The sequence below is a fragment of the Equus asinus genome, chromosome 11, assembly GCF_041296235.1.
Source record: "Equus asinus isolate D_3611 breed Donkey chromosome 11, EquAss-T2T_v2, whole genome shotgun sequence".
In the NCBI taxonomy this organism is placed as follows: domain Eukaryota; kingdom Metazoa; phylum Chordata; class Mammalia; order Perissodactyla; family Equidae; genus Equus; species Equus asinus.
In genome coordinates this window covers 72642257-72659791 of record NC_091800.1, presented here as the reverse complement: position 1 = coordinate 72659791, position 17535 = coordinate 72642257, and the positions used below count along the sequence as shown (strand labels likewise).

At 35.2% G+C, this 17535-nt stretch overlaps 1 protein-coding gene across 1 annotated transcript in view; it reads right to left on the bottom strand.

The window, feature by feature from the left end:
* Window positions 1-271: 271 nt before the first annotated feature.
* Window positions 272-17535, bottom strand: part of TM9SF2 (transmembrane 9 superfamily member 2) — a 55445-nt gene continuing 38181 nt past the window's right edge. The window contains exons 11-17 of the mRNA XM_014839188.3: window positions 16430-16549; window positions 14140-14197; window positions 10669-10828; window positions 8742-8893; window positions 7537-7648; window positions 4188-4359; window positions 272-965 (exon numbers count right to left, since the gene is read on the bottom strand). Of these exons, the coding sequence (XP_014694674.1) occupies window positions 898-965; window positions 4188-4359; window positions 7537-7648; window positions 8742-8893; window positions 10669-10828; window positions 14140-14197; window positions 16430-16549 (842 nt within the window). The 3' untranslated portion in view covers window positions 272-897. The remainder of the gene's footprint in view (window positions 966-4187; window positions 4360-7536; window positions 7649-8741; window positions 8894-10668; window positions 10829-14139; window positions 14198-16429; window positions 16550-17535) is intronic.

Below are 17535 nucleotides of genomic sequence, written 5' to 3'. Positions count from 1 at the left end.
GTAAGGCCCATATTAACTACTAGGACTTACAGCGTTTATCTGGATAGACACGGATGACTAAAATTTCTGTTATTACCTAACAGTGAAAGTTTTAGATTTGTCACAAAGCCCAGGAGACTGGAATTTTATTTAGATCAAAACTCAAAGTGTTACATTAACAAAAATCAATAAAATCTGATAAAAGTTTAAATCATTTAAAAAGACCACTGGTAAATAGATTTGTATTTATACACCCTCCTTGAATATACAACAGATAACGATGCAATGAAGATGACGTTTTTATAATATTTATTAAGATAACAAATTTATAAATTCAAAGATTCAGAGGCACATAGTTTAAAAGGCCAATACCATGGGAATAATGAAGTCAACACAGAAAAGAAGGTATGAATAGATACAACCAATACAAGATTTTTTTAAAAGCCACATCCCCCCAATAAACACATCATACGAATCATCCTTCAAAATTACCATGATAAAAAGTTATCTCCTTCAAAGAAAAATAATTCTTTCCACCTACCGAGCCTAGAAAATCCTATTTACAATAAACTGTCCTGCATTTCACCAGTATTGTTTAATATGGCCTCCTCTACTCTGCCATTAAAGTATTGAAAATTTTATAGCTATTGTATTTACAAAATGCACATAATATTTAAATTTGCTCTTCATTGAGAACAACTGAATATGTACTTAACCAAGTCACAATACAAATGTTTTAGTGTTGAAAACACATTTTGCGGGGACAGGCGTACGGGAAGAGGTGTATTTAGAATTACGCTGTTTCTGAAGGATTACTAGGCCAATAAGTCTGATAAAACTCAAGGTAGTCACAAAAACAGGTCTTTGTTGATGAAGAATTTAATTTATTTCTGTTTTAACTTGACACACTGGGCTTCTTCAGTCAACTTTCACCACACTGTATATTTTGGTAACAAACCAAAAGCATGCAAAGAAGCCAATTGTTCCTATAAAAGAAAAAAAACAAAAATAAACCCTTTTTCAAAGGAAGTTTCATAATTTACACAAAAATACAGACTCAAAATGATTGGCTCCTTAAAAAAAGCCACAAAACTATAAACTGTTACCTATCTGGAATGTACCATAGATCCATGAGTTTTTTTTCAAAGATACACAATCACCTCAAACCAACTTTCTTACAGAAGCTGATAGAAAGAACTTTTTATACTATAAGATCACCTAAGCTTTCTACAATACACATTCTTTTTCTTACTACATGCAAAAGATTGAAATTAAAAGATGAAAATGATGCCAATTTTCCCTTCCCATTTAAGAATATTTTCTTATCACAAAATGGAAAACTGCTATTAAAATCAATTCAAGGTATATTACCAGGTTCATAGAATAATTAAATGGGAATATTTTCTAAGTACAGTTTTAGGAATTATCAATTTTCAAAGGATTATAATAAAGTAAAATAACTGAAAAGTTTTTACCAAGTGTTAAAAGTGATAAAATTGGGCTAACAAAGATGCACTCCTGCTGAAAATGAGAGGCGAGGTGGTGCCAGAGGACGGCACAGGTCTGCCACAACAGTGTGCAGCACCCTCGGACCAGTCACTGAAATGCCCAAGCCCACTTCTTTATCTTATCGGAGATGACTGTATCTGCCCCAGCTACCTATAGATTATGCAGAGTAAATGAGATGATTCATGAAGAAACACACGCCTTGATTTTCAGGTATCTTCATCAGTCTAGATTCCAAAAATCTGAATGCTAGACAGGTGACAAAAATGAGGCTCAAAGGGGCGTAAGTAACTGTCTAATGCCAAGTGGCTGGTAATAGGACCAGAACTCAAACTCACTTCTACTGACTTCAAGTGTAGTACTCTTTTAGAGTATACCATGCTTAGATTTACTAAGCATAAATTCGGAGACTCTGTTTTGCAAAAGGATATATACCAAATTATGAAACTGCCTAACATATTTTAAGAAACTGAGGCATACCATTTTTTCCAGGATTACCCCCTGAAAATAGTCAACAGGTGGAGGTGCAGAAGAATACAGAAGGGGATATACACACCCCTTGTGAAAGTTTTATATTTAAAGTTCCAATGATTTTCACCATTGGTTTAAATGTAACATAAAGAAAAGTACTGCAGGAGATTTTCTAAGTCAGGAGACATTCCTACGGGAAGTTGTAAATGTTATCATACTCATTCTGATATCATATGTGTACCGAGTACTTACTATGCACAAGTCACTGTGTACGTTTTGGAGGACATACAAACACTCCTTTTGGATATTCAAAGGGTCATTATTAAGGCTTGGGAAGAAGTCGTGGTTAATTTCAGAAAGGTAATGGTGAAAATATAAACTTTACGCCTAGCAAGAACTTAAGATAACAAGAGAAGATACTTTAAAATGAGAGAAAACATTTTACTACCATACTGACAACTCTAAGAAAATTAAGTTTACTTACTTTTGTTCTTACCAAAATACTTTAGCATTTTACTTTATTCTTTTTATTTTATTTTTTTCCTTTTTCTCCCCAAAGCCCCCCCGGGTACATAGTGGTATATTCTTCGTTGTGGGTCCTTCTAGTTGTGGTATGTGGGACGCTGCCTCAGCGTGGTTTGATGAGCAGTGCCATGTCTGCACCCAGGATTCGAACCAACGAAACACTGGGCCGCCTGCAGCGGAGTGTGTGAACTTAACCACTCGGCCACGGGGCCAGCCCCAGCATTTTACTTTATTCTTAATATGGGATAGATATAATGTACATACTAAAAGTGGCATCTTTCCTTATGTGACAGATTATTTTGTTTTGTAAAACAGATTGACAAATAAACTAGTGTCAGTTTGGGGTGCTGAATAAATGCAGACATACCCTACTTTAGAAAAACGCAAGACCTTGAAAGGGCTCACCACTCCCGTGTAGAGAACCTTTTCCACAAAGTGGAATATACTAAAAGTTATTGGCTTAACTGGTTGATTCAATTTGGTGTGGCTCCAAAATTTAGATTACAAAGTTTGTTTTACTCTGAATAAGTGAAAACACGACACTAAAAATCAAGAACAATAAAGTTTAGGTGATGGTTAAACTATCATTATATCACATGCCTGGAAAAACAAGACATTCACGAAGATCATTATTTTTTGTGTGTAGGTAAGGAATAAATTATTCTATATATGCATGAACACACAGATATAGAGGCATGAAAACAGTAATTCCTTGTTTCATAGCCTACTTCTGTTTTACAGATCATTAAGTAAAATTTATGACTGTGAACCTAAATCTATCACATAACCAAGATATGCACCACTCCCACACACCTACGCCACTATGTCTGACCAACGACCTGGAATACAGAATTGATGGAAGCGCCCAAAACTTATTATACACTGACACAGCAACAGGGGCACTTCAAAATACTATCTAATTCTCCTAAATGTTAACAGATAACTAAAAAGGAGGATAGTTCTATTTTTTTTTCTTTTTTGGCTCCTATACTCCCTCACATAGCATGCAACACAATCTTAGATAAAAATTTTAGATGTACATTTTTTAAAGAAAAGAAAGGTCTCACAATTTTCTTTTTTTAGTTGTTATTCCACAAATGTTTACCAAGCACCCACAGGGCTCTGAGATACAGAAAACTTTTATCTAGGTGGACAGAGAAGATAAACATATATAAAATAAATATCAATAAAATATATACTATATTCCACTAGGTACTTGGATTTTAAAGTGGAGATATAAACTTGTAGTTTAAAACTTCTAGAATAAGAGATGTCCTATGATTATCTTTTCTTGATGTCATTTATTCTCAGTCTCATCTTGACTTCACCTCCTCGATTTCTACTTACTCCTAAACTTAGGTAGTTAAGAGTGTTTTACCCTCTTTCTCAAATGGGCAAAAGAAAGACTGTACCAGGAAGAGGTTAACAGGGGAAGACCCTGACATGCACTGTCCCGGGGCCCCTGTACTGTTAGCACAACCATGGACCCTGTTCAGCCTTCTGCCCTCAGGTTCTGTGTCCTCACCTTCGGTTCACTGATACTCACCTCACAATGGGGCAGACCAAACAAATTATGCTTAGTTGCAATGAGGACTAACTATAGGAGTGCCAAGTAGTAGCAGCCTTCATAGGTTTTATAAAAGGAAAATATTCATAAATAATTTACCTAAAAACTTTTAACTAAAAATAATCATTTTAATTCTTACCGGTAAAAAGAAAGAAGATCAAAACCATTATCATGGTATACCCAAAGTACAGAATTGTACTTGCTGTTCCTGTGATTTGCAATTTTGAAAAGAAGTAATGTATTGCATATATTAAGAAATAAACTGCAGTAAAGCCGCTGGTAAGAAATGAACGCCATTGCCAATGATAATCCTAGGCAGAAAAGAAGAAATTAAAGAATTACTTTCCAATTAATAGATAACACGTAGCAGCATAAAGTTACAAAGCAAACAACTAAGTGAAACAGCCCCCAAAACCTAATTTTTGCTCTCAGTTTCATTCTCCTGGTGAACTTTGCCCATTTCCCTCCTCCTAAAGATGCTAAGAAGCACTCCTTATCTTTGGTGGAGCTACTCAAAGACTGGCTAAAAATGTGTAGGAAACTGTTAAACAGTTTATGAATAATGAAGCATCAGACTTTATCTTAAAATGTAAGCTTCCCAAAGAAAAGCAATGTATAAAGAGCTTACTTACATAGTTCAAAATCAATATTACTAGTCTAGTCAACTCTGAGGAAGAAGGTTATTCTATTAAGGCCTGGTTGAAATCCATTTTGTTATTACTAACATAATTTAAACAAAGTAGGTTTTTAAAACAGCTCTTTCTCACTTTTAGATAAAATGGCTTATAGTTTAGCAGGAGATCTTTTAAAAGAAAATACTTCACTATCTCTCCTACCCTTTGGAATACGTGAAGCTTAGAAAATCCTAAAGAACACAAACACAGAAACTACTATAGCTAATAAACAAATTCAGGAAAGTTGCAGGGTTCAAGATCAACATGAAAATCAGTTGTGTTTTTATACACAAGATGAACAATCTAAAAAGGAAATTAAAAAAATAATTCAATTTACAACAGCAAAATATCTAGGAATAAATTTAACCAAGGAAGTGAAAGATTTGTACACTGAAAACTACAAAACATTGCTAAATGAAACTAAAGATGACTTAAATGGAAAGACATCCCATGTTCACAGATTGGAAGACTTCATATTGTTAGGACGGCAATCCTCTCCAAAGTGATCTACAGAGTCAATGTGCTCCCTATAAAAATCCCAACCACCTGTTGTGCAGAAATAGAAAAGCCAATCCTCAAATTCACAAAAAATTGTAATACTATTCACAAAAGAATCTTCAAAAAGAACAAAGTTGGAGGATCCTAATTCCAAAACTTACTACAAAACTATGGTAATCAAAACAGTGTGGTACTGGCATAAGGAGAGCATATATACCTCTGGAATACATTGGCAATTCAGAAATAAACCCCTACATCTATGACCAATGGATTTTCAACAAGGTTGCCAAGAGCATTCAACGAGGAAAGAAGTGTCTTTTCAACAAATGGTGCTAGGAAAACTGGATATCCACATGCAAAAGAATGTAGTTGGGGGGCGGGCTCTGTGGCCAAGTGGTTAAGTTCTCGCACTCCACTTTGGCAGCCCAGGGTTTTGCCGGTTTGGATCCTGGGCGCGGACATGGCACCACTCATCAAGCCATGCTGAGGTGGCATCCCACATGCCACAACTAGAAGGACCCACAACTAAAAATACACAACTATGTACCAGGGGGCTTTGGGGAGAAAAAGGAAAAATAAAAAAATCTTAAAAAAAAAATGTAGTTGGATCCCTGATACCACATACAAAAATTAATTTAAAATGGATCAACGACCTAAAACTATACATTTAGAAGAAAATATAGGCGTAAATCTTTATGACCTTGGATTTAGCAATAAATTCTTAGATATGGCAACAAAAGAAAAAAAATAGATAAATCAGACGATCAAAATTAAAAATATGTGCAAAGGACATTATCAAGAAAGTGAAAAAACAAGCTAAAGAATGGGAGAAAACATCTGTAAATCATATATCTGATACAGGTCTAGTATCCAGAATATATAAGGAACTCTTACAACTCAATAAAAAATAAACAACCCACCTAAAAATGGGCAAAGGACCTGAGAATAGACATTTCTCCAAAGATACAGGGATGGTCAAAAAACACAAGAAAAGATGCTTAGCATCATTAGTCACTGGGGAAATGAAAATCAAAACCACAATGAGATACTACTTCATATCTACTAGGACGGCTATAATTTTTTAAAAAACAGGGAATTACAAGTGTTGACAAGGATGTAGAAAAACCGGGACTCTTGTGCATTCCTGGTAGGAATGTAAAATGGTGCAGCCATTACAGAAAATAGTTGGTTCCTCAAAAAGTTAAACAAAGAATTACCATACGACTCAGAAATTCTACTTCTACATATATACCCCAAAGAACTGAAAACAGAAACTCAAACAAATATTTGTACATGAAAGTTCACAGCAGCACTATTCACAATAGCCAAAAAATGGAAACAAACCTAACATCCATCAATGGATGAAGGGATAAAGAAATAGGGGTATATCTATACAATGGAATATTATTCAGCTATAAAAAGGAATGAAGTATTAATATATGCCATAATGTGATGAACCTTGAAAACATCCTGCTAAGTGAAAGAAGCCAGATACAAAAGGCCACATATTGTATGATTCCGGTTATATGAAATATACAGAATAGGTAAAATGTAGACAGAAAGCAGATTGGTGATTGCCAGGGTCTCGGGGAGAGGGGAATGGGAAGTAACTGCTTAACAGGTATGGGGTTTCATTTAGGGGTGATGAAAATGTTTTGGAACTAGACAGAGGTGGTAGTTGCACAACACTGTAAAGGTAGTTAAATGCCACTGAATTGTTCACTTTAAAATGATTAATTTGATGCTACATGACTTTAACCTAATTTTTTTTAAAAAGCATCTCAAGTTTAACAAAGTTAGATTTTATCTCTTGTTTAGCAGATAACCATAAAAGAATGATTTAACACAACCTAAATCTTTAAAAATAAATTCCATCTATTACATAAGGATGCCCTCATTTTTGTCATGTTGCCATGACTATAACTAATTACAATGTAATCACTGAAATGTTTTAATGAATTTTTCCACTTAAAATGTTTATTTGTACTAAATTTTCAGACTAGAAATATCTATATATTACAAACAGAATATTAATGTTTGTTAGACACTTGAAACCACAAAAATAAAGATTCAGCATAATGAGCTATTCTCAGGAAATTAACATTTTAAAGTTAAGCTCTAAATAAACATACTGAACTGGAATACTATCTTAAATCAATCTTAAAGAGGGGTACATTTGATTTAGGAACACAGGTCAATTTCTATCTTAATAAATACATATCTACAGAAATTATTTCAATTAATAGTATTCAAAGTTGATTTATGCCAGAATTATAAACACGGTCTACAAATTAACATAATATTGCCAATACATACCTCTGCACATAGGTGGAAATAGCAAAGAAGTATAGTTGCTTCAGAACATGTAATGACCAAAATGATAAACACCAGAAATAGGAAGCCAAACATGTAATACATCTGGTGTGACCTATAATCAAACATGTCAAGATGAAACTGTAAGTATTTTCTCTTAGACACAGTAAATGACACAATCTTTTTATTTTTCTTGAACTGAAAATGTGTGCTTTTTCTCTCAACTAATCAAAGACAAATTCTCACAGGTTTAGATGGTGAAGGGGTGGGGGTGGGGCGGGGGAGGAAGGATATGGTAATGTTGCTGGACTTTGCCTTACTGCTCAACTAGAACCTGAAACAATTATTTATTCAAATATGCTTAGTCTACTTCTCTACTGGTGAGACAGATAAATTTGATAAAGAATTAATGGAAAGGCAGAACTAAACTAAGACAAGGTTACATTTGGTACATATTGTTTCTTATTATATGTGATAAAATCAGTTGAATTTAGAAAATATGGTAACAACCGGGAAGGAAAGACAGGTTCTAATCACTGAAAAGCTCAAATTTATTTCTGACCTTAAGCTACCTCAAACCTTGGTACTCCCTGTAATATATGTTAATGTGATAAAATAATGATCATAAAATACTGCAATGTGATATTACACCCTAACAGAGTGGCTCAAAATCACCACTGTGAGTTTTTCCATGCAAACAAGAAATTAGAAAACGAAAAGAATCCTGGGATTAGAAAGGACATTGAAGGTCATCTAGCTCAACCCTTCCTCCAATGCTTGCTCAAATCCTCTCTTTCAAGAGCTCACAGTATCTTCTCTGAAGCAGTACAGATTACTTATTTGAGAACATAGGTCTGGAGAGACTTGGGCTAATTTTCTGTCACACGGTGGCTGTGTGACATAGGCAAATTACTTCAAAGCCTCATTTTCATGTCTGTAAAATGGGGGTAATATCTATCTCATAGAGATATTATGAAATTATGTAAGGGTTACGAATTAATAAGCCCTCAATTAATAACAGCTGTTATCACTATGGAAAAGTGATATTCTATGGAAAAGATAAAATAACCTTTTGGCTCTTAAGATGTCTGATTATTGGAGAATGGCTTGCATTTATAAGATATAAACAGTAATCCATATCAACAAAAAAAGAAAGCTAGTAGTACATATATGGGAATGGGAGTAACAGGACTTAGTACTTAGCTTACCAAATGCTGTTCAGAATGAAGAAAAGCTGTATAAAGATGCACCCAAAGGGCAAAATCCCTCCCATGATAATACCAGGCAACGGCTTTGTGTAGAAGGACTGTTCAGGAATCTGACGTGGAATCTGATTGGTTCGAACTGGGTGTTCAATGGCCTTAAGTAAAGAAAGAAATAAAGGATTCACAGTCATGTATCTATTTTAAAAATTCTTCTTTGTACTAAATTATTTGCCTGCTTTTTCTCAGCTTCAATCCTGACACTAATGACAACACAAGTCTACTTAGGTCAACAAACTGAAATTTGTATTTAGAAGCAATGAACCAGACACTATCAGGGACAATATTCAGTCTGTCTACTGAAATAAGCCACCACTGTTTCCAGCAGTTATCCACTAACAAATGGCTTTAGACAAAGTAAGAAATAAACGGAGATAATACAGTAGTTTGAAAGTAACAGTTAATAAACAGGTAGAGTTAGGTTTTTCCTTTTAGTTATATACTTACTGTAAGAAATCCACTGGTTTTGAAATTGCTGTCAATGCGTTTTTATTTGGAGATGGGCAATATCATCTTTATTAAAATTGTTCAATTTTACTAAGACTTAAGAACGTGAAGAAGACAATGAATGGCTATCATTTACGACCAGAAGGTATTGGTGATGTTCTCAATTATTCTCCCTTTCATAACACACTACATGACAGTACAAATACAACTGGAACCTAAACATAGTTACATGAGGGGAAAAAAGGGTACATACGTAGAAATTTATTTTCTTGCAAAAAAGTTCAAAAACATACTTCTATGTTTTTATGACGTTATGTCAAAACTTAAAACTTGGTATTTTCATTGAAATTATACTTCTGTGAACTAGAATATTTTACAAATAGATATATATACACAGGCAGAGAAACATTATATTGTTCTTCCATTTTTATATTTTTAGAATTTTAAGTACTTAATCTATGCAATTAAAAAAAAAGTCAAACGATGTCAGTTTACTATTTATGCTATATATACAGACTTTAAATAATAAATTAAACAAAATGCCAAAGAACTGAAAAATCTTTTAGTAGCCTAGCATGGCAGGTGCAGTGGAGACTATGAAGCAATGATAGTTTCTTCCAGGGCATTCCAGGTCCCCTCATAAAGTGTACTATAATACATTATTTCTTTTAACCTTGTGGACTGGATCTTTTCAAAGAGCAAGGATAGTGAAGTGGAGTTAGAGAATAAATTCTTTAATAAATAAACTTTAAATAAATAAATAAACTTTATTTACATAAATAAATAAACTTTAGAATAATTTCTCACTTCCCCCTTAGCCAGAGGGTAGAAGTGAGCAGCAGAGGTGGAGACAGACAGACTGGAGGAAGGAGGGAGGAGGAACTCAGCCTTGACTACAATCTTCCTTAAAATCAAATATTAGCACGTAAGCATATAATAATTTATTCCAAAGCCACACATGAAAAAAATTGCTATGCTTACTTTATAGTTAACTTTTCTTACAGCTTCATTTCCTAACCCATACTCTTGGTTTTCTTACTTAAGTAGACTAGAAACACTTATTGCTAAGGAAAAAATGCACGAACTTTTTAGGTTAAAAAAAAGTAATAAAACAATTTATTTTTAATGTCAAAATTTCAAAGCTTTCATTAGTTTAAATTAGCATTTCATTTCCTATTAATCTCTATTAGTTACCATTTAGCTACAAAACTCTGAAATCTAAGTTAACATCTGTAACCTCTTTACCAGTCCTAAGTACTAATATTTTAAAAATGATTGCAATCAAATTAAGAAGTTCATCAATTTACTATGAAATCCAGATCCCACAGGACAAGTTTATATCCTTTAGACATATATTTTTTAAGGTGGTATATGCTAATTTCCATAGTTAAAATTCATTTGAATAAGTTAGCACCTATAAACTTACATTCTTCTTAAAACCAAAGTATGCACCAATGAACGTTAGCGGCACAGATATGCAGAACCAAAGGGCCAATATGGCAACCAATGTTCCAAAAGGAATAGCTGCTGAAGAGCCTTCTCCCCAGAGAATCAGATTCATTATAAAGAAGTCAGCAAACACAATCCTGAAAAACACAATAGGCTTTCGGGTAAAACCTGAGTTAGAAGCAAAATGATACAGTAGTAATCATATGTAATTAATATTACAATTTCTGTTATATACAAAGAAAGTGCAAGTGCCGAGTCATGGGGTATGAGAATTTAAAACTTTAGCAGAAATTGCCAAACTGCTCTTCAGACTGGTTTTGTCTGACTTTAACTCCTACCTGCAGCTTATGAGAGTTACCTTATGAGAGTTACATATTTTCACCACACTTGCGATGGTCAAATTTCCTGTTTTAATTTGCAGTTCCTACTGACAAGTGCAGCTAAGCATCCTGTGTTAGTTGGCTTTTTAGGTTTCACCTTCTGCGACTTGCTGATTACATCCACTGCTCATTTTCCACTTGGGTTGCATGACTTTTGCAAAGTCACATATGTGAGTTATTTATATACTCCAACAACTAACTCCATTAAATATCTTGTTCTCCCTGCTTACAGCTCTTTATGAAAACAAATCTCTGAATGTGTGTACTTAATTTCTTTTCGGTCTTTCTTCTGTGAATACATTTTTAAAAATATGGCTATAATCACTTCTAAATACCCCACACAGTTTTTAATGTTATCAAAGTCATCAGTTTTTTCATCTTTTGTGTAACTTACTTAACAGAAAAAAGCCTTTCCTAATCTGGTATCATGAAGATACTCTTCTATAATTTCCTCCAATTGTTACATCTGTTACAGTCAGGTTTTAATCCACCTGGAACTGATTTCACGTGTGTGAGAGAAGAATAGAATTTTCTCCCTTCATATACACAATCAATTGTCCTAGCATCATTTAATAGTTCCTCTGGTTTGTGATGCCACATCGAGCATGCTTCCATGTATACATGGTCTATTTGTGTTTTCTGTCCCAACAGCCATGGACATCTGCAAACACCTTCACAATACTTGGTCTTCTCATCAAGTAACATGGTGACTTTACATCTGTTACTAGTTAATAAGCTTTGTAGACCTGTCCTATGGGTCATGCCTATTTTCATAAGTTATTTCAGGTACTGTGAAGGTTTTCTGTTGCTAATACTCCTGTGAATAGAATCCTCTTCCCACACAAGTACCACCACCATTAGAACATATAATTTGCTATAGGTGGTATTCATGATCATGGATTATTAGCTGATAACTAGCCATTTTGCCAGATGCTTTTATTAATTCAAGTTTTATAGCTAAAATTTGTTGATGTTCTTTGTATACAAATTATGTGACCAATAAGTAACAATATGACCACCGCCTTTTGGAAATGTATTACTTTTGTTTTATGTCTGTGATTAGAACTTAAATAACTGAAGCCATAAAAGGGATTTAATGAAAATGTCTCTAGTGTTTTATCACTAAATGATGTTGGTTTTGAATTAAACATGAGATTTTGATGAATATAAGGAAGGATTTCTCTCTTCATTAAATTCTTTTTGTTCCCCCCTAAGGAAAACTAGCCCTGAGCTAACATCTGTTGCCAATCTTCCTCTTTTTTAGCTTGAGGAAGATTAGCCCTGAGCTAACATCTGTGCCAATATTCCTCCACTTTATATGTGGGTCACCACTGCCAGAGCACAGCTGACGAGTGGTGTACGTCCATGCCCAGGATCCGAACTCAAGAATCCGGGGTGCCAAAGTGGAGCACACTGAACTTCACCACCACACCACAAGGCCGGCCCTTCCATTAAATTCTTTTAAAATCTGGAAACGACGTTTAATATTATCAAATGCCATTTTGTTGTGTTCACTGCAATAATTATATGCAGGTGTTTTTTATACAAATTGTATGAATTGATTCCACAGAATTAAATGATCCTTCTTTTCCTAGGTGAGTACGAATCCCACTGACCTGAGAACTTGGGTTCTTGGTGCTCTATTTACCTCATCAACCCACTGGTGAACACCTGCTTTTAAGGTGGGATGAAGAAGACAAATCAGAGAAGGGCTCATCAAAGACATTTAGGAACCAGCATAGGATAATTTCTATGAAGCCAAAAAAGGAAGGAGTTTCAAGGAGAAGGTATCCCAATGTTAGACAACGTAGAGAGGTAAGGTAAAGAGAGAAAACGGTTTCTAGATTTGAAATGAGAACACTACTGGTAACCTTAGAGAGAAGTTTACTAAAGTGATAGAGGAAAAAAAGCTGGATTACATGGGTTTACATTGTTAATGTATGTTGAGAAAATGAGAGGAAGGCAGTGCAGACTATTGTTTCAAGGCATTTTGTTGGGAATGGAAAAGAAATAAGACAGTAGATGGGAAGATGCTTATGAGAAGCTCTTTTTAGGATTTGGGAGACCTTAGTATATTTGTAGGAATGAGAGATAAAACACATGAACAAAATATAGAGAAAGGGAGAAATGGGAGATGTCAGAAATTAGGGGACATGTTTGAAGGGCAAGATTCTGCAGGAAATCACGGCTGACAGTCTCGGTAAGTAGGGACACTTCTTGAGTTGACAGCAGAGGGAAAGAAAACAAAGGATACGCCTTGAGAAAAGCATAAAAATTTGAAGAGAACATGAATGGCTAAGAGGCATGTGAATCTTCAATGGAGGTGAAAATCTGAGAATAAATATCCCCAATGTGTATAAAAAATGTGGCTATCTTCACTCTTTCATTTCTGGCCTGCAAATGGAACAGTCCTGGCTTCTAGATTCAATCTCTGTCTCGCTTTATTGCTGCTATTGTTCAGAGGCCAGTTCTCGCCCACCAGAAATCTGCGAGTTGGGGGAGAAAGTGAGCTCTATTTCTAAGACCAGAAGCCCAGCAGATACTTAATATCAGAAGCTATTCTCCAAAGAATCATGTTTGTTTTGTTTTTTTTAAGTGGTTTTGTTTGTTTGTTTGGTATATGTTCCTCTACTTAATGAAATAAACTCTAAAAAGTAGCAATATTTTCGATAAAAATCTGAAAATGCACACTTGCCTGAACTATCTTCAGGTGAGGATTCCTTTCTGTGATTAGGTCAAGAGCTTTAAATGCAGCCTATCATGACAACATGCCAGACTAACTTCTACAGACTAAGAAACAGATTTTTAAGAAAAGGAATATAAAAATTTCTCATGTCTAAAGGTACTTTTTCCAGATAAGGCATGTAGTGGTTCTTCTGCAAGTATTTATTAAATATTCACCCTTTACCCTTTTAAAAATTAAATTCATTTTCTGGGGTACATGGTTTAGAGACAGAGAAGATTAAAGACTTAAGGGAGTGAAAGTTTGGGAACTAAAATCTGACTATGTTAAGAAAGTTATTAATGAAAAAGTTAATAATAAAGTTATTAATGAAAAATTCACTTACCCAGGACAGAGAAATGACGTCAATAAAACATTTGTCTTCCACTTTTCACCTCCAAAAGCTGTAGAAGAAAACAAAAGTGGCATAAAATACAGATTTTTCTTGAAAGTAAACCAAATATCCATACTCCAAGTCAGCTGTTGGGCAAACTGTCAGATAGCACCAGGTGCCTATTCCTAGAAACTGACACTGGCAAATGCTAAGATCTTCCCTAATCAAGTGATCCAAATCAGAGATGCACATCACAGGACTGCCCTGGGTAAGTCCTGCGCTAAAGATATCTGCTTGGGTATAAAAAAAAACACCTAGTATCAAAGGAAAGTCATCCAGATCAGTTTTTCTTTTCTAATCTTTTTTTTACTTCAAAACAAAATAAACTCTTAAAATCTAAGCTAGTTTCAATCAATAAGACTGGGTAGAGAAAAGGCATATTTGAGACTCTCGTTTATCTTGAGGTCAGTTTCAGAATTTTTATAAAACTAGGAACCCTCAAGCCTGACGCGCGACACATTTAAATTTCCACAGTATAGGTCTGAATCCTCCAGGATTCCTCCAGCACTATAGTTTCTGGTAGGGGATGGGTTAAGGGGGGCAGATCAGGGTCAGATCAGGCGACTAAGAGGGTTATGGCCACTTTTTACAACAAATTTGCTTATGAAGTTTTTACTCTCCTTTGCCCCCTCCAATTATTTTTCTCACTTAAAAAAAAATTAAAAATCTAGATAAATAGCTATCTAGATAAAAATCTGGATAAACAGAGTGAAAAATGAAAGTACTCCTCTGCTCTGTGTTTAAAAGTTGGAGATGAAATTGGCTGAGATGTGAGAACAGCTTTGATTTTTAAAAAGTTTTAACATAGTTTGTAAGCAAGTTTAAGTACTACCTGCCCTAGAAGATAAAAAGATGACAAATTATATATATGATTTGAATTCACAGCATTACTGATAAACAGACTAGAGGGAAATTGTTCATTTTGGGTTTAATACAATTCCAATCAAAATTTCAATATTATTTTTAGAAACATGAGAAATGATTCTATAAAATGAAGTATTTTGTGACTGGGGCCATGTGATAGCATCTCTCAGAATGTTCTGCCTGATTAATATGCTACTTAATCTGCAGCTGGGAGATGGATGGAGAAGGATGCAGAGGAATTAAATGCGGGGAGCGCGTCTGCTGGGGAGGGAGGATACACTGGAACTTCACGCACAGGGAAGAGCAAGTGTGAAGGTACCCAGCCTAACTGAGGAAGTGAAAGAAAGCCAGTGTAGCCGAAACAGTGAGAAAGCAGGAGTGTGGTGTGCTAGGCAGGGGTCCAACCATATCTCACATGTGTTAAAATACATATGACCACCCTAATCCTACGTCCTTAAAAAAGAACTTGACAAAACTCACAGAAATTAAACACACACACAATCACATAGGACTTCACATACTCAGGAGAAAATTAGATCTGGCAAAGTCTAACTAGTATTTCTACTTTGGGTTTGTCTAACCAACCACACCTTAAGGCTCTACTGTGTTTTACCTCAAATCGTATTCCTACCAGAAGACCCTGGGGAACCCTAGCTCTGTCTCATCTCTCTGGCACTTTAAATCATAGATTACCTATGAGATCATCTCAATAGGACTTTAGGATTCCTAAGCCGGGCAAACTGGCATTCACTGACCCTGGCAAAGCTGCCTTCTAAGTCATCTACTCATATCCCATCCTTACTCTGTGGCCCTGATCCCTTTGTTCACTGAATTTTATTTTACTTTCGGAAAGAAAGAATACAAGAGATTGCAACTAATTATATTACAAAAGGTAACTTACTTTAGGGCTATTTAAAATTTTGAGATCTTAGTTTAAGTACAATTTATTTTTATAAATATTAAACTGGTACAGTTATAAGTATGACTTCTCTTATGTAAGAAAAGGTATCACATTACTTGTTTTAGTGAATATATTGTTGATACTCATTTGTATATTTTTTTAAACCTTTATTAGTCTACATATAGTTCTATGAATGTAGCAAATCTAAGTTGTTCAGCTGAACCTGTTAAGTCAAAACTTAAAAGGAGAGAGGGGATGGTGGATAAGCAGCACCTAAATTTATCTCAATGTCTAAGCATTTTTGAACAAATAAATCAGGGATAGTCGTCTACTTCACAAGCTTTTTGTAAATAAGGATACACACCTATAATACATATTGTTTAAAGAGCCCCAACTGCTGGATGCAAAGGTTCAGAGGCCCTGATGTAGCAGATCAGATTCCTGATCTGACATCCAGGCAGGGTGGCTTTTACTTACACTTATAGAATCTGGCGGCAACATAGCCTGCAGGAGTGCCCAGCAGCACCCATAAGACCACAGCACAAGTCATCAATGCTCCTCTGTTGGCAGGTGACAAAAATCCCAGGCAAGCAAAAACTAAAAAATTAAGTAATTTAAGTTACAAATGGTATTACTGTTTCCTTTGTTGCAAAGTGACAGAAGATCTCTCTCATTTTTTAAACGATAAGCTAAATACAATTTCATGAAAATACGCTATCTTTATCATGCAGTCATACTGACTCAGTAACATGCAAGGTACTGCATCAGTCGGATCATATATAAGGCATGCTCCACTTTGGAAGCTTCTTGTCAGGGTCCGTAAGACCCCACCTTGCTTGTTTTCAGGGGAGGCTGATCAGATGCTCACAAGTGCTTTCAGCTCTTCTGAAATTCAAGTACAGCTTTTAAAATTAACATCAATAAAAATATTCCCACTATGAAATAGTCTCATTTTTTTGTTCCTTTTAAAAAACAATATTAGGTCCTCTGGGGTGAAAAAAACCTTATAACATTCAAACATAAGAGACAAGACAGGGCTGGCCCAGTGGCGCTGCGGTTAAGTGTGCACGTTCCGCTTCTCGGTGGCCTGGGGTTCGCCGGTTCGGATCCCAGGTGCGGACATGGCACTGCTTGGCACGCCATGCTGTGGTAAGCGTCCCATATATAAAGTAGCAGAAGACGAGCATGGATGTTAGCTCAGGGCCAGTCTTCCTCAGAAAAAAGAGGAGGATTGGCAGCAGTTAGCTCAGAGCTAATTTTCCTCAAAAAAAAAAAAAAAAGAAAAGAGACAAGACGGAATCTAATGAAAGAATAAAATACAGGAAAAAAGATTTCATAGTACCATTAGCTCTTTGAACACAAGTAACTGAAGGACCTGGTCAATGACTTGGGGAAATTCTGGCTCCTACTCTTATTCAGTTGGTTAGCTTTATTTGTTCTTCTCTATATAACCCTCTCTAGAAGTAAGAATAAAAATGTTATCATATACTTATAGATATTCCCAGCTTTAAGGCTCAGAAGTTATGACTCGCTCTAAAAGAAATCCAAGAACAGTTGCAAGTGGCTTTCCAATTCCAGGAGCA